We start from the raw sequence: 23,684 nt of genomic DNA, 5'->3' as shown, positions 1-23,684 counted from the left end.
CTATGCAAGCTGCACTACCACTTGGACAACCCACATTAAATTCTCAGTCTCACTTCTTACAGGGCCAGCTAACAGAATTTCTCAGCCCCCGGAGTAGAAAACAGAGTTGGAAGAAAATGAAGTACCTTGTCTCTCAACCATATTATTTTGGCTGCTTAAGGCATGATATTGATTGGCTTTGAAATGAGTCACATTCAGTCTCAGGTACAATTCACAGACACATACATTTCAAAGATGTAAGAATGAAGGTAGTGTTAAGGCATGAAATAGTGGAGGAGGGAGAAAGTAGTTAGGTAATTTGCCATTTAATGTTCTGTTCCAAATCCCGAGAATGCGTCTATTTATTTTGTGTTTGAATTGTCCATTTATAAGCAATTACAAACATTCGGGGAGAAGAGGATAGAAAGAGACCCATAGAGGAGATGAATGAATGCAAATGGAGGTGAAAAACAAAACAAAACCCAGAGGCACTGTGCCAGGGATTAGAGAGGACAACTTCTCTTTGGAAGTTCTCACCATGCCCCAATCAAAGGAAAAGAACTTGCTTAACATCAGGGAAACTGAAAGAATGATTTTTCCCATGCTATTTCACTTCTCTTTGCATAAGAGTAAAATATAGTGCATCTAATTATCTGTAGAACTTTAATATGGTAGTGCCTGATCCTACTCTGACTGAAAACTGCAGCAAAATTCACTGGAGTTAACAAAAAGGACAATGGAGGCTTTTTTAAAAGTTCTCAGTGGAAGATACACAAATATATTCACTCATCTAGGAGATAATAGGCATTGGAAGATCTTTTAAAAAAATTATAACTGGAAGTTTACTAATAGTTTTGGTAGACTCTGCAAAGAAAGAATTTAGTCTTTATGATAGCCCACCAAAATCACAACATAGTACATTCAAAAATAAAATGGTGAAATACTTTTAGCCTATGACGTGAATAAATTCATTGTTATGCTCTGAAAAACTTAAGATACACATCAGTGAAACACTGGTATTTGAAAACAGATCTTTACCCATGTCCCTTAGACAAACATCAGAATACATCTGTTCCTAGTTAAACCTTTAATCTAGGTATGGATTTTAACACGTACCCATTGTCTCTGATGTCCTTTTGTATTTTGTGATCTTGAAATATCTCAATCTGGTCTTTGCACAGCCAGATACATCTTCAAGCAAATTTTCCCCAGACTGTTTCAAATGGTCTCATGTAGGGCTAACTTAGAACTCCAAGCAACTTCTTAAAAGCATGTTGCAAAAAACCCAGATTTTTCATATACTATCACTGAGCCCCATTTGCTCAAATTCACACTTCACCGTTTTCTCTTACCCACACTCTGCCTTAGCTGTACATGGCTGCCAAATATCTAAATATCTATCAGTTTTTTGGCCACAAAAATGGGAAAATGAATGGATTCATAATTAAGACTACCACTTGACCAGTCAATAGGCCCTAGTCAGTAGGCTATATTTAATAATTTTTTTTTTAAAAACAACATTCTCACTTAGCATCCAATTCTGCAAGGTGATGAACTCCTTCAAGTCTCACTATCATTGATAATGGGACAACTTGTCTGGATGTGGTGTTCTACCTGAGTTAGAGTTGCAGAATCTTGGCCTCAGTATAGTATTTACGATACTTGTAAAATCAACTTACATTTCAGATTATTATTAGATCGAGGGCGAATGCGTCCTAAAGACCCAGGCACCAATACGATATCTTCTACATTAGTCAGATAGTTACTCAAAAATTCAGTTCTTTCACAAGTGGTGTCCTCCATTCCTGTGGAAGGGAAATAAGCCTCCTTTAGAAAAGCACTGTATCTTGAAACAAGCTTATTTCCTAAAACAGAGGAATCAATCTCTGGCTTCAGAGCAACGGTTCAAAAACAAATATTCCTTCTTCATATACCCATCCTATTCCTCTCTTCCTAGCAGGTAACCTACCTCAAGTTTATGGAAAGACTACACTGTCACGAATTAGTCATCAAGAGTGGTCACTGGAACTATTCCACCTGCCAAGGAACTGTCAGACACATGGACACCTTTGTTTGTTTTCAGCTTTCACCAACATCAAGTTCTTTTAGCTAATGTCTTCTCGATGGCAGCACTGATAATCACCAACATTAGATATTGTTTAATAACAGAATTATGGCTGGTGCTTGCACCTATGTGCACAACAGAAATGCCAGTGTCAGAGCAGCAATGCCAATCACTACATCCAGGGAGCGTACACTTGTTATACATCCTGTTTTAACTCCCAGAAGCACTAAGATCAGCTCCTAGTTTCAAAGTTATTTTTAAAATACAATTTAAAGAGAGGAGACAAACACACAAAGGTATTGTATCTTGGTGGTGTATTCTAAACCAACTGTAGGTAGAGTGAACAAAGTTGTTACCATCAGAGTTATTTTGTGGCCAATGAGAAGTGTATTGGTGGTCTCAATCTAATTCGTAGTGAGTAAAACTCAGAAGCCTGTAGACAAGGAGTAACTATGTTTGCAAAATAAACTCTCCCCAGAACCCCAGCAGTCATCCCCTCCACATCAGGGAGGAGACATAACTGGTAGAGAAACCTGTAGCACAGTGCTGTACCTGTTTTGTGGACAGAGAGTGAACTTTACTGTCCAGGCCTGTTAATCTGGCACTTCACTCACACACAAAAATCTTATCTGAATAGCATGGTATCCCATAGCAAATCATGACTCATTTAGTGTACCATTACTCTAATTAAAGACCTTTAGTAACCTCTCTGAAATGTTATGCCAAGAACAGTTCTACCTCAAAAACATACCCAAATTTGATCTCAATTTTCCTTCTTTCGCCTATAGTATTTTCACTGGAGTTTCTCTCTTTACTAGGAATTCTTACAGTGAAGTTTTCCCTAATTTCCAGGTGACAGAGACCTTTCAAGTCATGATTTTCCATTTTTTTTATCATTCTGCCCATTTTTGCCACTTATTCTCTCCCCGATCCAATATCTCTTGTGGGCATTTCTCCTTCCTCCATAACTCTTCAAAGCTGGGCCCAGTCCCTCATAACTATCCCAACTTTGTTCCTCTGTATGTGACCAGCTGCACTCCTAATTGCCATGGAAACTTACTGTTCCAAAATTCTACTCCTACAGTCATTAAAAAGGGGATGAGGCTTCTACACCATTTCTTTTCCAGTTAACCTACTTTTAATAAATAAATAAAACAAAACGAGAGACATGGGGACAGACTGCAGCTGTTCACACTTGCTAGGGAGCAGGTAGGAGATATTGTACATTATTTGTGTGTTACACCCCAAAATACAAACAGGCTTAATTCTGAATGAATGTGCAAATAGTTAACCAAATAGTTAAAATAAGAAGGAATTCCTCCACAAGGTAATCATCAGGCAAATTAAAAGTTGGGCTTACATTGTCAGTGTCCTGTGAATAAATATTTTTCCTTTTAAAAAGAATTTTTAAAAATAGGATGTTCGTTTAGGCTCCGATCCAGTAAAGTATTTGTTGTGTGTATAACTTTAAGCACAGTGAAGCTCTGGAAATTGCTCAATCATCAGTTTCTATCCATATTTACATACTAAGAAAGGACAAGTAAGAGTTTTTACCATGGTCTCCAACAAAGATAACATTGACACATCGATGTAGTTTCAGCTGCTTCAGTCCATCCATTAATTGTCCTAAAGTCTTGTCAATATCCCTTAGGGGATTTATCATCTATACAAAGTTTGCAGAAAGAAAGGAAGTTAATCACCATTGCAATGCTCTCTCTTTCACTATAGGTGGAGCTTCCTCAGCAAAATTCTTGTAGGTTAACTTTCCAGATCAAAAGGCAGATCCTTGGCTGAGTAGTTATCACCCTGACCTAATCGTCATCTCCTTTCCTATGAGCTTGATTTGATTTCCTCGAGGGAAAGATACAAAAAAAGTCTTCTATTGGGATGTTGTTGGATGACTGCAAGAAATCATTGATCCTATTCCTACCCCTCCAACAGAACCCCTAAACATATGGTAAATGCAAAGATTTACTAAATTAGAAAAATGCATATGATTGGGGGAGATGCGGGGGGAAAGAACTCATTTAAATGCTGTTCTTCCAATGGACTTTAGCTTTTCAGTTTTTCCGAACACCAACTACGTAGTCGTGGTACATAGCTTCAATCTCAGTGTTCATATGAAAATCCCAAGCCATTGCGAAGGGTGCTCCAGGAGGTATCTGGTGCTAGAATGGCTGCCCTTAGCCTTCCATTATAAGTAGCAGGAAGAAAAGGCAGCTTCAGCTGAATATCCAAGGTCTCTAAAGGATCAAGTGACAATTCTGGCAAGATTTTGAAAAAGGATGCCCAGAGCTAAAATGGTATAAATATATTATTTTTTATTTTATAAAAAGGCAAAATTATGACAACATGCAGACAAGTTACAATTCTGAGCAGGAACAGAAGCGAATGCACTTTTTTTTTTTTATTAGAAGATAAATACTTGGAATTTCCATACATTTTAGATAAAGGACAGTTTATTAAAAAGAGAGAGACAGACAACATTTCTGTTTGTCACAATATGCTCAATTTCTCATATGTGCATATTTAACTGGATCAGTTAAAACATTTGGAACAAAAAACAATTCTCCTATAGGAAAACAGAATTTTGTCAAAATCTTGACTCGGAAAGGTAGATTTCAACCGTTTCCCAAGGGAAATTTCTGCTTACAAAAGTCAACCTGACCCTAATCTAAATGTTTTGCAAGCTCCCCTTCTGCCCGAACTGTCACCCACCTTGTGGAGTTGTAGATTCTGAAAATAATCAAGGTAAGACAGGAAATTACAACTCATACAAGGCACAATGGCGACTCTGCCACAGGGAGAAACAGCTGTGAATCACAGGAGATAGAATCCAGCTGGGGAGCAGGAAGAACCCAGAACTACAATTCCCATGAGACATTGTAGCAGCTCAGGCAGAGAGAAAAGATTCGGAAACTAAAAGCTCCTATTCAGGAAAATATGAACATTTAGTTTCAGTCAAAAATGATGAAACATTCTGAATGAACATTTTACAGAACTTTTCGTTCCATGAAAAATTGCACTATTTTGACTTTTTGTCCCAAACTGCGACAAAAGCCCACTGTTAAAAATCTCAGATTTTCCCCATGGATTGGAAAGTCCGTTTTTCAGTCAGCTCTAATTGTATCTCATGCATCACATAAGGAAATTAAGACTTTTCTTTCAGCCTCTAAATGGTAACTCTGCAGTTAGGAAAGCTGGGAACTGCAAATCCTCCTGGATTTCACATGAGGATTTTCTTGTGCAACAGGTTTATGCTGTTCTTAAAATAGAGCAATAGTATTTCCATATGTGATAAGGAACCACAAATCACAGTACTTTTCTAAAGTTCTATATCCACCAAATTTCAGCTGGGGATTTGCAAAGATGTTTTTGATACCATGAAAACAAACTAATTGAGTTTTAAACAAAAATAAAACAAAGCAAAACACACCACCCTTCTCTTCTCCCCCTCACACACACACACCCACCACAAAAAAACCCCACACTATTTCACATGATCAGAGCCAGAGAACCTCAATTTAGCTCCTTCACCCCCATTATTCTCACTGGGTTCTCATTTAAAAAGTTCTGTTTATTTCTGAAATGGAGTAAGGTCGATACTGAATGTCATTAATACGTTTACGTGAGGATACTCTACGTGGATGTGGGACTGCCCTGAGACCCATGTTCTTGTCCAGATGTAACCTCCAAGGAGTTATCAGTGAAATAATAAGTCTCATGTGTACCTTTGCTCAGATCACATGCTGATCTCCACTACCTCAGATCTTTGTCAAGTTGTATGGAAAGCTTTATTTTCCAAGACAGGTGTGGATATCTGAGATGCCACCGAAAGAAACAACTGACATTATTATAAGAGGATCAAGTATGAAACTGAGAAATGCAGACCAGTGTTACTAGATAGGTTTTAGCATGAGTTTTCCTTCTGAAGAAGAACTATTGTAACCTGATGCTGACGTATGAAGAGAGGAAAGGATTTAACTCCTAGTCTTGTGGTGCATCCCATTGCGGTCAATGGGCATAAACAAATACTGGCACTAAAGGGTTAATTTGCACTGGATGTGGATGATAATTTGTGCTAGAATAATCTGAGATTTTTGAAGGTTTAGTGAGAAATCCACAACTGGGTTTCCATGTAGATTTGCATGGATGGAAAAGCTTTGGATGAAATATTCATCCAGAGAAGAGAAGCCACCCGGGTGGGTGGGGGGGGTGAGAGAAAGGGAGATGGATACATGTACTCTCACTATTAGCCCACCTAGAACATATTTTATGCCAAAAACAGTAGGACCTTGAATTAGCAAACTACTCTGAAAGGGGAACTCCTGTATAGTTTGTTTCATTCATGTAAACAGATAATCAGCCTTCCTCTTGAGTAGACTATCAATGCTCAAGGTATCGTGCGAAATGGCAGTTTTACTCTTGATGACTGATTCCTCCCCCCCCCCCCCCCCCCCAATTCCAGGAGGAGTCTCAGAATGCCTGATTAATTTCAGAACTATATTTTTTTTTAAAATCAAGAATTGAAAGCTACTGGGAAGAGTTTCTATTGCTCTTCTTTGAAAATACACTGTCAAGATTTTTGCTTGGATCCCACAGGAGATATTTTTAGGCCCCATGAACTGGGTTACAATTACTTTAAAATCCCTGAATGGAAGGGATGCTGAAGTGATCCACAGCCCTTCCCAAGTTGTCAATTAGTGGCAGGTGGAGAGATTTCATTTATTAAGGATCATCTTTCTCCTCTCTCTAAATCTTTTCCTGGGGAAGCAACCTCCAACTTTGACCTTTTTGAAGACAGAGACTTAAGTACCATCATAAGGCATTATCGCCAGACCCAAAACCATGGGTTCAAAAAAATCATGATTTACATGCCCTTCCTCCCGTCTCACCTCCCCCCAAAAGTCTCAAGATTTTTTAGCCAATGAGATATTTGTGTGCGCGCCATCTGGCTTTTGACCCTTCAGATTACACTCAGGTCAATTTTCAACTTTTCTCCAGTGCCATGAAGACTAGAAACTTGGTTTTATTTGAAAAGAAAAAAAAAAAAGAGAAAAGAAAAGAAAAAGAAAAAGATTCTCACATAATCACTTGATACCAGGAAATGGGGCTTAAAGAAGGACACCCAATGTTGTGAGACTCATGATGAAGTCTTATGGCTTGGTGTTGCTGATAAGATCTTCCCAGAGATTTGTTTCATGCTCCCTTCGTTTGATGGATTTTTAAAAGGTCCTAAAGAGGCTTTCCCTACAGTGAACAGAGTATAAAATAGGAAGAACATAGTTCCCAAAAGACTCAATATATCCTGGCTGCTTTGCCAGCAGTGATCTTTCAGTACAGTTATAGAAAGTCTGTCTCGGAATTCCCAAACTGAAATATGGAAGGGAGTCCAAGTTGCAAAAATTAAGCTACATAAGAGCCTCAAACTGACACTTCTGTCACAAAGTTTTGGAACACAGGTAAACTTACTTTGTTCCGACGGGATTCCGCAGAATACTGATCCACTCTATGTACTTTTCTTCTTTTCTTTGGAGATGCAACTCGTCTTTCCTGTCTCCTCTTAGGAGTAATTTTTCTCTTAGGTCTCTTAGGCGGAGTAAGAGGTGAGCCATAACTACTCTCCTGTACTGGCGGAGAGAGATGTCTGGACTCAGAGAAATCCTGACTCAGCTAGCATCAGATACTACAGTGACCTGCATCATCAAATTGAGGAGCATGAAGATCAATGCTTCTTCAATAATATAGGAGTTAGAAAGGGACAATTTAGAGGTCTCTCTACAGAGGAACTCACTAAATTGTACTTGAAAGTGGGATAGCAGTTACTCAAGCAACTAACATAAGAGCAAATGAAATTGGTATTTCAGGAGACGGTCAATCAGGCCAATTTTTATGAATACGTACTGTAGTGTTATGAGTATTTCTCTCCAAGTGTAATTCAATTCACAAAATATACAAATAAATACACAAAATATGTAACAGTATCAGCTTCACATTTCTAGTGGTGTAATTTTTTTTTTTTGCAAATTCTTGTGTTTGGGGAATCTTAATGAAACATGGAACATTTGACTTGCCGGTTACCACTTCTGCTGGAAGCATCTGTGCACTACAAAGCCACCACACTGACAATCTTGGAAAAAGAGTGCAGGGTTGAACCAACATGGAGACTGCACCTTCTGAATAATCTAATAATTTGTTAAGGGCAGTGAGAGAGAAAATGGCATTGTTGCTGACTGCCCTGTACTAGTTGTATGGATAAATTGAGGACATCAGTCTCCAGAGCTGTCAATATGGCACCTTTTGTGAGCAATACATTATCTATTAAAATAAGTCACTTGAAATGGGTTTATTCGTTTTTGTGTATGAATGATACAGAAGAAGGGACTGGAAGGGCCCAGTGTTCCTTTTTCCAATAAGCCCCACTTTAAAGATACGCAGGGTTGCCAAGCACAGCTCTCAATTTTGGCCTGTTCTGCACCTGAGAGGTGCTAAGCACCAACACCTTCCATTAATTTTCATGGGAGTTGTGGATTCTCAGCACCGCTTAGGACCATCTGTGAACAGTGTGAGAGGACACCTACAGGGAGATAATACAGCTAAGTCAGCAGGTAGGAGAAAATGGAACCTGCTATATGGGCTTGAGGAAAGTCAGTGATTTATAATCATATTTACTTCTGTCTACTTAGCCAGTTTCTCTGTTGTTCAGTCACAGAGCTGTATGAATGGAGGGGAAAGAAAAAACAAACAAACAAAAAAGTGTTACCATCTGCCATGCTGTTTCATTGCTTCCAAGGCAAGCAGCTGGAAAGGAGATTCTAGTCCAGTCTCATTCGTCTCTCTCCAGAAAGGCATTTTAATAAAGCAGCACCAGAGTTTTCTTTTTAAAATGTTTCAAGCTTTGTGCAATCCTGATGAGAGGAGCAGCAGGGAAAGGAAGGATTCTCATTTTACACTGTCCCTGAATAAACTCAGCCAGAGCTTGACAGTGCCAGACACACACTGGCCAGTGCAAGAAACCTAGATATTTTGAACACTTAGAAGAGCTGTCTCAAGACAGCATGTTAGAGGAGCAGCAGGAACAGAGTTTAGGCATGACAGGTTTTGATCTATTTAGAGCACTTACAGCAGTATGTATATTTATATACTTTTTAAATATATTTTTTTTCTTTCAAAGTTAGCCAGAAATAAAAGCCAAGTTCTTGTTAACCAGCCAAACCTTAGCCTCACTTGAAAAGATTCAGAATAGGGTTATTTCTCTTTTGGGGAGTAAGGGGCCCCTCAGGAAGGAGATGAACAAATCCATCCCCCCTTTCTAGACATAACAAAAGGTGGGAACTAGCCAGCCAAAGCTCTGCCTCTCGACCCAGAAGGACAACCCATCAGTGTCACTGCAGAAGCACAGAAGGGAAAAGAAAAAACAGAATTGCGGAAATAACCAAGGGCAGGCACACATTTTAAATTTCCCATCAATACATTCCGAAAATAAAGTGAAGCTTTATAACCATCTTCCTAGTTCAAAAGAGCTGTTTGTGAAGGTCTCATTAAAAACAACGTTACACTGAAACACCTAATAAATAAAACATACTGCAAGTTATTGTAGTCAACTTATTGGGCGAAATCCTGGTTCTGTTGGCTTCAATCAGTGGAACCAAAATTTCACCCATAAATTTTGAGTACTTCTCCTTTTTATTCCTAAATTTTAATGTACTGTGCCCTCAATGTATAGAGCATTGAGCACTTCCTGCAAGGTTTGAGCATCAACTGAAGTCCCTGGGAGTTAAAAATGAGCAGCACCAGGCAGGATCAAGTCTTTTTAAAATAAAAGACATCATAATTTTATAGCTAGTGAGTTAGTAAATTATGCTAAACATCCACTCGACATTGCAAGAGGTGTGTTGAATTCCCCACCCCCTCTCTCCATCTAGAGAAGTCAGCAGTGAAGCTGCTCCTGAACTTAGGGAGTATGAGGCAAGAAGAGTTTAATATAAGGAGATTTTCACTTAAAAAAAAAAAACAACACACCTCTTAAATATACTACACAATTTTCAAGAGCTTGCTTACAAGCTCCAGTGTGTTGCTCAGCTGCCACAGAGGAAAAACTGGTCAGAACCATTCCAAGTGTCTAAGTGCTGCCAGTCCTGTACAAAGAAAAATGATGTCCAGCTCCCATTACTAAGGAAGCAGCTTAGAGAGGTCCCACTGAGGGCTTCCTTCCCAGATGATTTATGAGATGTTCATAGCTCCCAGAAACTGGGGGGGGGGGGAGGCCGGAGGGGAAAGAGCATCAAGATAAACATAATACTTTCTAGCTCCTCCCTCCTGAAATCATGACCCTAGCAAGTCTTAGACAGCTGCACGTTTGTTTTTAAATCCACATTTACAAAATCATGTCTTCTTTGTAAATTTGGGAACAGAAATATGTTCATCCATTAAACAGCCTGTTCTCCATTCAATGAAAGTCAATTTGGTGTGAAGTTATTTAAAGCAGGGTGATTTAAGAGAGGTTTTTTCGTTAGTCGTATAATTCCAGGCTAGACTTTAGATAGCTATCCAGAAGAATTCTAAGACTATTTTTTTCCCATTTTCTAAAAAGACCCAATTAATGTTCTACATTGCATAGAGTAAGGGTTAGCTAGAAACTTGACCTCTGGGAAACATCTTAATCCCACAAGGTACTGAAAATCTCAACTCCCAGTGACTGAGCTAAGCACCTCATAGCATTAGACCCCAAGAGAACTTGTCCAAAGAGCCTATTTAGAGCTCATATTTGAAGAACATATGCAATTTCATCCTCAAATTTCACTTTACCTCAGTGAAAAGATATGAGAAAGTGTCTCTGTTCTGTAGAAAGCTACACTCTAAAGTTACTGTTTTCTTTTAGTTTGATGCACTATATTCAGTCCTATATTGTGTGTAATTACATAATTTGTTATAGGCAAAGGTACTATAAAACATCAATGGCAGTTCACCTGTATAAGAACCAGGCTTGAATTATTTCAGAACCTGCCAAGACTTAGTCCTAGTATTTCAAATAGCATAGCTACGTCACTTGACTGGAGGTCACACTCCCATTCGCCCATTAATGCCAACCATGAGAAGACACAGACAGACAGTCAAACAGAACTCTTCCCTTTTTAGCAAGTATTTGACTTATAGATTTTAGACGGTAAGTTATTTGGACCAGAGAATCTTTATTCTACCTGGCACAGCACTGATGACATTGCTGGTGCATAGTGATTTATTAATAATGGCTCACAATTACTTTTAATCACATGCATATATTATTTCTTATGAATCTGTATCCAACTGTTCCAGCAGAGATATTGCCTTCATCTAAAGGCATGACTGATATTAGGGAAGGGAACACAGAGAGAAATTTTTCAGAGTTTAGAGATTTTTATGGAAAATTACTGAAGGAATAAATGAGAAGAGGTTAACACTTAAGTTGAAATGGAACCCTGGACATTCTAAAGTGTTTTAAAGGATAGTTTCCGAGTGCTCCCATCTCTAACAGGAATAGATACAAGGATTTTATGCAAACAGGTTGAGAGATTATACTGGACATATGCACCCCTTGAGTGCATTGTGAGACATAAGTTGCTGAAAGCACTTTGTTGGTAGCCGCAAGAAGTGCAGGTACCTGAAATAGCTCCAAAATTTTAAGTGCTGTTGCTTTTATAAATGTTTCCTTTAAAAAGGAAGTGTATACGTTTAGTCTTAATTTTAAGAGTTTGATCTTTGCTTCCACAATTTGCACTGAATTCAGTGAGAGTTTTGCCTGAGTAAAGTGTCCAAGATGAACTGCCAAGTGTTTAAATATTTAGGTGTAGAATAAATATTGCCTCTCCACATCCCCAAGATAACACGCTCCTGTACAAGCTTTTGGGTGTTCTTGAAAGATGTAGTAATTTGGTAAGTAACCAGTGCAATTCATGTGAGTTCTGAACACTTTGTCACCACTCCTGAGCCCACACTGGTGGACAAAACAGAGGAGGGTGCTTTAAGCACCTCTGGGAAGTGATGGATTTTAAACTCCCTATCTCATGCTGTTAGGACTCCTACGTCCATTTCTGAGGGAACAGTACTGGCAGGGCTAACCAAACCGCTTGTTCATAGACCGAATATTGAAAGCCACGGTTTTCCAACTCTAGAACAGACTATTATCCAGGCTCCTTCAGATTGTCAACTTTGAAAAAAAAATATTCACCCTCTCCTTTCCCCCAAGGAAACATACCAGAGAAACAAATATCCTTTTCTGCCTCTCTCATATAGGGTATATTTTTTTAAGAAGGGTAAATTGATTAAGGAGCACTAAATTGTCCTGTTATACCAGCTAATTTCACATCTGAAACCTTTGCCAGGCACATACCTACATCCATAATGTGAACTTTATACATTTCATTATTCATATCACACAGAGGGCTTCTAGACCACAGGTACAGTTCTCTTAACGTCAGATGACCCTTGGTCATAAGTTCTTGTTTATTTTAGCCAATTGTCTTCCCTTTCTGACAGATAGGAAGAGCACTTCGAGATAAGAAAGCCGCCTCAGCTCAGGAGTAAAGTGTTAGCAAATATTCCATAGATGTCATGGTTGATCCTTGAGATGTGTAACTTTTACACAGGAAAAAGCTATACTAACCTCAGAGCCAAAAGGACCATATCTGTGACCAGCAGCATCTGGTTGTTCAGAGTAGAAAGCATAAACATAAGGCCTGAAAGAAAGATTTTGTTCAGAATAGTCTGCTTTCAAACACAAAAGAAGAAGAAATTGCCAGGTCATGCTAAGTCAGCCTTTCAAATATTGTTTGCCGTATGTAAAAAAAATTGTTGCTCAGTCAGATGTTTTCCAAAGTGTGATCAAGCAATTAGTTGCTCCAGAACTTCATTAGATAACAGAGCACACAGTCTGAGGACGCTCACTCTCCCTTCGTTCTGTATGAAGGAGAGATCATGATATCAGCTCACATGGGCTATGCAGCCTGCAGCATGTGAGAACTTGTGTAATAAAAAACACAATTAAGATCTTAACATTTTCCCAAGCTTCAGAGTGCAGCTTCTGCATTTACCACTGCCTAGAAGTTTATTAAGCCACATTAGATTAAGTAGCGTAAAACGGCCAACATTAATCCATGTAATTAAATGTTCCCCAATAATTAAAGGACATTTGCATCAGAGGTTTTTTGAGGAGGGTTGAAACACTGCTGGTTAAAAGCTAAGAGCATCAACGAATAGTGATACTGAATGCTGGCAAGAATAATTTTTAATACAAATATTCCAGCTGTTTCTGCATCTCCAGCTACTTTTAAAGAGAAGGCAAGTTGGAAGTTTACAAAAAAAGGAACACTACATGAATTACCTTTCATTGTCTGGTAGGGTTAGCCACTGCAGTATTGTTAATATTCTGCGTTCATGGGGGATGACACTAGACCACAAAAGAAAAATAGGTTTAGTTATTGTTGTATACAGAGAAGATAATCATTAGGTATCCTATGATCTGGACCTATCATGGACCAGCCAATCTTCTTTTTTTTGCTCATTAGAGTTCAAATTTCATTCCCATTTTGCAGCTCAAGTTATTGCTCATCTTCTGCAACCATGTATTATACTGAAAAGATAGTCTGATTAATCTCTCTCTCATTTGAGCCACCACTCTCAAGGAAACAGTTCATTTTTCTACTATCCTATGTAGCAGTGGATAAGGACCCATTCCTGTAAACTTTTATTCATGTGAGCAGTCCTTGCTCATAACAATAGTTCTGCTGAAGTCAACAGTACTGCCAGCCTAAGTAAGGACTACTCACATTAGTAGCATTTACATGATCTGCTCCCACTACTACTGGGACTTTTCAGCTTGGAAAAGAGATGACTAAGGGGATATTATAAAATCATGACTGGTGTGGAGAAAGTAAACAAGGAAGTGTTATTTACTTCTTCTCAGAACACAAGAACTAGGGGTCACCAAATGAAATTAATAGGCAGCAGGTTTAAAAAAACAAACAAACAGAAGTATTTCTTCACACAACGCACAGTCAACCTATGGAACTCCTTGCCAGAGGATGTTGCGAAGGCCAAGACTATAACAGGGTTCAAAAAAGAACTAGATAAGTTCATGGAGGATAGGTCCATTAATGGCAATTAGCCAGGATGGGGAGGGATAGTATCCCTAGCCTCTGTTTGCCAGAAGCTGGGAATGGGCGACAGGGGATGGATCTCTTAGTGATTACCTGTTCTAGTCATTCCCTCTGGGGCACCTGGCATTGGCCACTGTTGGAAGACTGGATACTGGGCTAGATAGACCTTTGGTCTGACCCAGAGTGGCCACTCTTATGAAGTTATTAGAAAGGCTCACATTGACTTTGGTAGGAACTGAATCAGGTCTTAAATTGGTATAAACCAGTTTCTCTCACACAGATATGTAACCCCCTTGGGGTTCAGAGAGCATGGCCCTTTAAATCTTTTTCCTAAGGGGGAAGTGCTGATTGTTCCAGAAGGAGGAAGTGCTGTTGGGGGCAGGAGGAGCAGAGAGAGAGGGGAGTGTCAGTGTGTGGCTCTGGACAGAAAGGCTGCAGCAAGCAGGCCGTCACAGAGGGAAGCAGCCAAGAACCTGCATGAAGCCTGGGAAGAACAGAGCGGCCCATCGGGGACACCCCAGGACCGGAGCCAGGAGGAGCACGGTGCCGGGGAGGAATCAGCCGAGAAGGACAAACTGGAGCTGGACCCAGTATCACTGCTGCCCAGAGCTGCATGAGGCTGTGAGTACTGGGGCTTGTGACCTTGCATTGGGAATAAAGAGGGAGGCTGTTAGCTAGTTAAGTGGGGAGGTTGTCGCTCTGTGTGGCTTTGTAGAGAGCTCGGAGTGGTTTGTTGGGGAAAGTTTACTGGTGTTGAATATGACCAAGAGCACCCAAGACTCACCACTGGACTGGAACTTTGCCCAAGACTCTTGAACTCTGCGTGCAAACACATTGCTCGGTGTCTGCCCTTCCAGATTGTGGTACCACTGGGCCTATGGGGCCTTGTATTGAATGCAACCCTGTTTTATTGCTCCCCATATAATTCCCCCTGTTTCCCCCCGCCATCCCTCTGTGAATAAATATTTCCCTTTCCTATATTCATTGTACTCTTCTGGTGGGTGTGTGCGTTCATTCTGGGGGGTTTGGAACAGGTGCCCCTGGGGTGGAAAGGACTTTCCCTGCTGCATTCCTGCGCATGCCTTCTCTTGGCCAGAGTTGCCTGCAGAGCAGACTCCATCTTGGCCACGAGGGCGCTAAAATTACATATACATTTAGAATGCCAGTCATTCAATCAGCATCATGACGCTCAATTTTGAAACTCTTATTCTGCTAAAACCTCCTTAAGAATACTGAGACTTCCCAGTTGGGTGGTGAGACTAATATCTACAAGAAACAGAAGAAGAAGAAGCAGAATTTTTAAACAGAGTTGTTAATCTTTAAAAATGTCATCTTTCTGTGTTCAAGACAAAAAGCTATATGAAACTGGAGTTAAGACTGAGAACATACATTGGTAATTTAAGGGTATAAATTACATCCCTCCAATGTTTATCACAAAAACAAGCATTACAAATCTTAACTCTGAATTTCCTGGATTAAGTTTAAAAGAAATCCCAACATTCTAAAGTATGGAAATGCACAAGTCAGACACCCAAACAGCCTTAACTGTGCATGGTGTCACTACAGGACAATGATCACCCAATTATGGCTAGCGCATAATAGTTTAACTTAATCTGGAACCAGACACTAACTGTTAAAGCAGCATCTCTCTTTTTGGCTCATGGTTTCACTACATGGCTGTCCCCCTATGCTGTCAAAGTCCACCATAGGTGATGGAAGCCACTTTGAAAGTGGGCAGTTAATCATGGAATTTTCTGTAGTAAAATATTCACCAGCTTCTCCTGTACAAGTAAATTCCATTTACGAAGAATGGAGAGGGAAAAAAATTACCATTCATCCTAAAAAAATTATTCCTCAAAACATAGTGAGTTTAACTATATGGTAAGTTCGAAGAGTCTACATCACTCCATTATGTAAGTCATTTGGGAATAATAAAGGGTTTGCTAAATTTCTTAAGGGACATCTTACAAATTCTCAAACAACAACATTAATTCTGGGCCCAAAGTGCACGTGCTATAATTCTGGGGAGTATACACACTCTTCAGACATACAGTGGCTGAATCCCTACTTCCAGAATTATTTCAAGTTCGCATTTAACTATGAAACCACATAATAGATTCTAAATAATGTGAATTACTTAAAACCATTAGTCACCATGCCCAGCATGACTATGTAGTGGTAGCATATTTTCTTAACAGACAAGGAAAGTAAGTGAGGTCCCTTGCTCCTAAACCAGCAAGTTAGAACTCATGCAGATTAGGGGTGGGGGTATGGCAGTGGGAGCTTCTGTCTATCACAGACATTTTCATAGCGGTCACAGATCCACAGGATCTGTGATACGCCCTAGCTTTTACACAGCCTCTTGGACCAAGGGGTCTCATTCTTTCTTAAGAGTAGGCTCTGCAGCCTCATCACCTCAGAGACTGAATCTCTAAGCTTCATGACTCCTGCTTCACACCAGGAGCTCTGCCCAACACCACCTGAGAGACTCCTAGGCCTGGTCTACACTGCAGGGGTGTGAAAAACACCCCCCCTCCGTGAGCGATGCAAGTTTCAGCGCTGTAAAGTGGCAGTGTAGACAGTGCTCCCAACGCTGGTAGCTACTCCCCTCATGGGGGTGGTTTTTTTTAAAAGCACTGGGAGAGCTCTCTCCCAACGCTGGTGCTGCAACTACACAGCCAGGTACGGCAGCGCTTTGATGTTGGCAGGGAAGACATACCCCAGTCAGAAACTTTTACTCTCTTCAGGGACACAGGCACCTCAGCAAGTATTTGCAGTTACACCAGACAGCCTTTCCAAAACAAAGCAGGGTTTATGAGTCAACTGGAAGACAGCATTGGAAGTCCTTAACACAGAGAAGCAGAGTCCATCCAGCGACACCTGAGCAATCTGCGAGCCACGCTGCTATGGACTCCATTTCAATCTCTGTGTCCCTTTGTCTGTCCATAGTGACAGCAGTCCAGCCTTTCCCGAACATCAACTCTCCAGCCTGTCACCTCTCAGACCTTTGTTCTCGAGCTAGCCTCTGCTCAGCCTTCCTGCTGAGAGGTGGGGAGAAAGCCTCCTTCCTCTTTGTTATTGATTGCTAGGTGTCAATGTGCTGTCCACCAGGAGTTTCCATGGTCTTCCCAGATATTCCATTGACATCGGTTAGCCTCCACCAATCCTTTAATGACCCAGTAAGTCCACCCCAGACATCTAGGCAGCACACATACTTCATGCCTCCTGCACTGCCCCAAAAGCAGATTTAACCCGTTAGCCCCCACTGGGTAGCAATGCAAAGTACAGGGGGAAACTGAAGCACACACAGGATTCATAAAAAAAAAAAAAAAAGATTACAGAAAATTCCCATTTCATCACAATAGCACATATCACTGTGATATTCAAGAGCATAATTCTGGTGGAAGGCTTTATCAAAAAAAAAAAAGAAAAAGAAAAAGATCCATTTAATACTTTGAGCTAAACATACTCTGCTCTCTTCCAGCAAGGAGTTCCACAACAGGATCTCTGCTGCCAAAGTTTGTCAGAAGGAAGAAAATGGGGTGATCTCACTTCCCTCTAGTAATCTTTCAGAGCTCAGAAATGATACATATCCAGCCATTTTCAGATAGAAAGATGGCTGGCTGAATGCAGGATTAGGCAGTAAACCTCAGAATTGTCTTCTGGATTGGAGCAAGGGGAAGAGGGTATTCATCCAAAACATGGTCATTTTTAAAAGACAAATTGTTTCATTTGAGGGGGAAATGTCTGAATTCGTTAGGCTGCAACGCTGGCACATTTTCATCATGCCAAATGCTGTAAGTGGCAGGAGGGCAGAAGAGGCTCCTATAAACACCCTCACATAGAATATCAGGGTTGCAAGGGACCTCAGGAGGTCATCTAGTCCAACCCCCTGCTCAGAGTAGGGCCAATCCCCAACTCAATCATCCCAGCCAGGGCTGTGTCAAGCCAGGCCTTAAAAACCTCTAAGATGGAGAGTCCACCACCTCCCTAGGGAACCCATTCCAGTGCTTCACCACCCTCCTAGTGAAATAGTGTTTCCCAATATCCAACCTAAACCTCCCCCACTGCAACTTGATCCCACTGCTTCTTGTTCTGACATCTGCCACCACTGAACAGCCAAGCTCCATCCTCTTTGGAACCCCCCCTTCAGGTAGTTGAAGGGTGCTATCAAATCCCCCCTCACTCTTCTCTTCTGCATCCAAGGGCTAAAAGAGTATGTTGCTGTTAAGGCCTGGTCTACACTTAAAAGTTAGGTTGCATAGCTATGACATTCAGGGGTCTGAAAGATGTACACAGCTGAGCCCTGTAGCTTTGCCAACTTAATACCTGGTGTAGACGCAGCGAGGTTGACAAGACTACTTCCCTTGAGCTAGCTATGGGAAACTGGAATTCCTACAGCAACAGAGGGGAAAAAACCAAAACAAAACAAAAAACACCACACAACAGGCATTTACAGAGATATAACTACAGTGCCGTAGCTGTACCACTGTAGCACCCATAGTCTAGACATGGCCTGAGACTAAGCTGCCAGATAACTTTTAGCTAAAGTTGAGCAATACAATTAACAACATAACCACACTTATTTTCCACTCAGGAGCCCTCCACAAAGAAGTCATCAGGCTCTGGACCAAGGTAAATGTCATATTGTAATATATTATTTAACAAAATTATAAAGAAACCACAGTGGGGGGTGGGAAATGGGGTGGGGTTTTAAGCTTTCTTTGGCTGGGAAGCTATTGAATGTTAGAGCCAGGGAAACTAATGAACATTTACTTACACCAAATTAAGTCTGAATTATTTGCAACAGGTCTTCAGAAATAAAGGTCACTTACACAGACCAGAAGAATGTCCCAGCTTTCACCCCTTGCTTGGTAGCAGTAATCCATATCTAATGAGGAAAATATAAAAGGATTATAATAGTACTCAAGTCTTGATTTAAAAAAAGAAAATTAAAGCAAACTTTTTCAAAACGTTTTCCAACTATAAACAAGGAAGTAAAGTGTAGCCTTTAGAATCCCATTTCAAATTTGAGCATTTGTAAGAAGACATGCTGTTCTATACAGATTTTGGGGAAGTGAATTATTCTTTAGTCAGCCATGTTGAGGTATGCAGTGTTGTAGCCAAGTGGTCCCAGGATATGAGAGAGAGAGGGAGAATTAGTAAGGTAATATCTTTTATTGGACCAACTTCTGTTGGAGAGAGAGACAGACAAGCTTTTGAGCTTACACAGAGCTCCTCTTCAGGTCTGGGAATTATGAAGAAGAGCTCTGTGTAAGCTCAAAAGCTGGTCTCTCTCTCCCCCTCACGTTGGTCCAATAAAAGATATTACCTCACCCACCTTGTCCTGCAGCCACGTGGAGGGTCATTTTATACTTTTCTTCCATTTCACCTTAAATCTCCATTACTCCTCTTTCACAGGAAGTGATGTAGCTGCGTGGCCTACATGAGGCACTTCTAGCCATCAAAGGACAGCAATATCCCATTTTGGCCTCTTTCTGATCAAAACTGGGAGAACACCAATTTAGCAAACAACTGTCAAAAATTTCAGAGGAGCAGCCATATTAGTCTGTATCCACAAAAAGAAAAGAAGTACTTGTGGCACTTGAGAGACTAACCAATTTATCTGAGCATAAGCTTTCGTGATCTACAGCTCACTTCATCCAAAGTGAGCTGTAGCTCATGAAACCTTATGCTCAAATGAATTTGTTAGTCTCTATAGTGCCACAAGTCCTCCTTTTCTTTTTGTCAAAAATTTGTTACTCAAAACTAGAAGACATGCTTGGAAGATTTTCTTCAACAAAAACAAAAAAACCCACACACTTTGGCTGAACAAGAAATAAATAGCTTCCAGTGGTCACGTATTGGAAAATACCTCTTAACTTGGAACCTTCTGTGTCAATATATGTTCATCATCATCATCTTCTAGACAGCTGCCTGTGCATGAATTATTCCACAGCCACATCCTGAATTTTCTACACACATCTTACTTTAGTCTTAACTGAACTAATTTAATGAAGTGTTTAAGTGCTATGAAAATGGAGATTTTTATATTTGAGACTGTTAATAAACATTTAACCTAGATATATTGTTCTCATTACACGATGATATTAATAAGCACCTTCACTCCTCCCTTCAATCCACTTTTCTCCCCTTGGAAAGCTCCATAGTTGATCTCTGCACCCTCAATGCCTCCAAACCTTATTTCTCAAGTTTTTCTTTCTTTCTTTTACTGTTTGTTTACAGTTGTTGGCCAGAAAATAAAGATCAATCAAGTCCTCCAACAGTAGCTAAAGCTATGTACCAATCCTAATTATGATTACTACTGAAATTAACCATGACCCCAATGAAGTGAGCTCTAGCTCACAAAAGCTTATGTTCAAGTAAATTTGTTAGTCTCTAAGGCACCACAAGTCCTCCTTTTCTTTTTGCAAATACAGACTAACATGGCTGCTACTCTGAAACCTGTCATATTTCTAGGTAGTGATTCTAAGCACATGCCCCAAGAGACACCCTCCTTCTGACCAAGCTAGTAAAATGGAAGTAGCTTTGACAGATTAATTATTAGGATTGGCACACATTGCCAAGGCATCCTGCGTATCAGCCGAGATGTTGATAGTTGGTTTTAATTCTGATCCTCTGCCCAGCCTCTTTACAAAAGTCCTGCTGAAAGGCATACACAGATCAGGGCATGTTCTGTGAACACCACAGTTTTGCTTGGAATAGGAGTCTCCATGCATAAGACCTGTCTACTTTTCAATGTTATGCTCACATGAAGCCTGCGTCTGAAAGCCCTCTGTGTGCGAAACGCCCACTGAAGTCCATGAAGACTTCTACATAGAACAGCCTTACTGGACTGAGTTTAAGATGTGACAGGAGACAGCCCAGTAGAGTTAAATCCTCTACATTATAACTGTTCTGTGAATAGATACAAGGGTAGCAGGAGCAGTGGCAGTACAAGCTTCCCGACACTGTACTCGAGCAACCTGTCCTGTCGCTGAGGAACTAGTTCTGCCTCCATGCCTACCTAACAGTGGTGAGACTGCAATTATATTAGTATTGGAACATGGACTCAGTAGACCTGAAATTAGTCCAACAACTCCTCAAACAATGAGCACTCAGAAGTCATTAAAGACTAACTACTCATACAGTCGATATTTGAACTGATGCCTTACGGAAAGGGAAGCGGGTGTCTGAATCAGTTTCTTATCCTTGGCAGACTACCATCATGATAAATTTAGCTCTATGCTACACGGACAATAAGATACTATAGGATCATTTGAAAAACTACTTTGGTTTATTTTTGTAGAACTAAAAGGAAAAAAAAGTTTGCCGTAATGCAATTTCATGCCAAGATCCACAACAACAACAAAAAATTGGAAGCAATATTTCAGGGCATCTGAAGAGGAGACTGCAATGGTCATCCAGATGTAACATATAGATGCACAGTTTAACACCAAACCAAGTTTAGGATTACAACAGACATATTAGACCGAATTCAGTACCCTAAAAGAGCAGGATATAATTGTCCCCCACCCCTACTCCTCCCAATGGATAACATAATATAATTAAATGGACACTACAAATGATTTTAGCCTAAATGCCAATTGTAGACAACAAAAATAAGGCTGACATCCTATCCCTCCCTCCAGAACAGCAAGAGTTGAGAACAAAGCATGCGGGTTATCTTTGAACATCCTCCCTCACTGGTTTGTGTCACAACTTTAAAGTTTTATATACCTCAAAGTCCCTGTACTGTACCTATAAATTTAAATGTATTTTACAATCCTCTGTGACGAGCATGTTTGTTCAGGTCAGTTATCCCGCAGTTTGCTGTGTTTGATTTTGCAAGGTCAGCATCATTTGTGAGTTTAAGTCATTTATTTGTTATACGTAAATACACCAGTTTTAGCTGCTAGTGGAAACTATATCATGTAACATGCATGTACCTTATATTACATCACACCACACCCTGTATCGCAAGCTATAGTAGGTCTATATTATTAAAGTACCCTACTAGCACAGAGGAGAGAGGAACAACATTTAAAACATTATCCAGCATTCCCTATTACTGTGTATCACAAGAATTAGAGTATGTTTAATTTCTACAGCGCAGAAAAGTCTGTTGTATTAAGGACCCAAAGATTCAGCTGTAGTGCAAAAGCCAGTACTCAAATCCAGCTTAAAAGATAAACGATTTTGCATGTTTACAGGGTCATATATTAATGCCTTTAAACACCTCTGAATTACAGTATTACTCTATTCCTTTTATTAGTAGGTAGACACAAAGAAGTTAAGCGACTTGTTCAACGTTATACAGGACATCAGTGGCAGCACCCAGGAACAGAACTTAGGAGTCCTCAGAACCCCTAGTCTCCTGGTCAAACTGCTAGACAATACTGCCTTTGTGTATGTACATTACTACAAGGAAAATCAATTGGCATGGCTCCTGGACTAGATTGTGAAAGCCAGCAAAGTGCAACATCTATCTATTTTTAATCTTTTGTGGAAAAATAAGTTCCAAATCACTTCATAAAGCTTTCCCAGTATCTGTTGCATTATGAAAGTACGGGCAAAAGCACATCCTAGGCCAAGGCCAATATAAAGTAAATGCACTGCATTTTGGCTCTTGTGGGATCACTGTACAAACACTTCTTCTGCAAGCTGGCCAAGGAGGGAAATTCTGGTCAGAAGCAGAGGTACTGTATACACCATCTGTGGTTGAGGAGAGGCAATGTCTGGGTGGGAAATCCCTTTCTCATTAAGAAATGGCCCCGGGGGGGGGGGGGGGGATTGCACAGTAACTTACAGGGTTTCTGAGGTAAATCTGCATTCAAATTTGGTACAACTATGTAGAATTAAAACTAGAGCTGTTTCATGTGTATCCACTACCAAAAAGGTAAAATATACAGCAACCCCTTCCCTACCATGCACCTTTTATCTGACTGAGATAATTATGTGACTAAGTAGTTTAGCACAATTGCCCTCTGGCACAGTCAGACATTTTTGGTATCAGAAAGCTATTACCTAGTAATTGGCAGAGAGGGTCAGACACACAGGGTGGATTTGCCAATTTAAAGCCAAAAAAATTGCTTATGGAATGAAATTCTTATGGATATCCATTTTCTCCCTATTGACCATGAAGGATCAAGAAAATATCATTTTAAAACAATTGATAGGTTTTTACAATAGAAAGGCTGGATGCAGCTTCCTGCAGAGCCCCATCTCTCTCCTTTTAATCTCACCATTTTATCAATACTGTTCCTATGTTGGTTGCGAGAGACTATTTGAGTAAGCTATGAAGCTCCTTATTCCCTCAGGAAATATTCCAACTGCCTCCATGCTGCCAGTCCCTCCTAGCCTGAGCTTGATCCTTTGATAGCCAATGCAACATATTCCTATTAAACAGAGGCAAATCTGATTGGTTTCAAAAATAGAGATTGCTTAGATGTAGGACTTGTTTTTCCCCCTGAAACTGACATTTCTAAACTATGTAGTACTTGGAC

General features: G+C 40.2%; 1 protein-coding gene across 4 annotated transcripts in view; it reads right to left on the bottom strand.

Moving 5' to 3' along the window:
- Positions 1–23,684, bottom strand: part of ENPP2 (ectonucleotide pyrophosphatase/phosphodiesterase 2) — a 107,225-nt gene that overhangs the window by 22,655 nt on the left and 60,886 nt on the right. For 3 of the 4 annotated variants that reach the window (XM_084618825.1, XM_084618823.1, XM_084618824.1), the window contains exons 9-13: positions 19,014–19,069; positions 13,404–13,469; positions 12,687–12,759; positions 3,599–3,707; positions 1,659–1,784 (exon numbers count right to left, since the gene is read on the bottom strand). In XM_084618825.1, the coding sequence (XP_084474951.1) occupies positions 1,659–1,784; positions 3,599–3,707; positions 12,687–12,759; positions 13,404–13,469; positions 19,014–19,069 (430 nt within the window). Of the gene's footprint in view, positions 1–1,658; positions 1,785–3,598; positions 3,708–7,516; positions 7,670–12,686; positions 12,760–13,403; positions 13,470–19,013; positions 19,070–23,684 lie in introns of all 4 variants that reach the window. The other variant, XM_084618826.1, reaches the window with a different exon arrangement.

The sequence above is a fragment of the Lepidochelys olivacea genome (genome assembly GCF_965140295.1).
Source record: "Lepidochelys olivacea isolate rLepOli2 genome assembly, chromosome: 2".
Lineage (NCBI taxonomy): Eukaryota > Metazoa > Chordata > Testudines > Cheloniidae > Lepidochelys > Lepidochelys olivacea.
This window is presented reverse-complemented; position numbering and strand designations above follow the sequence as displayed.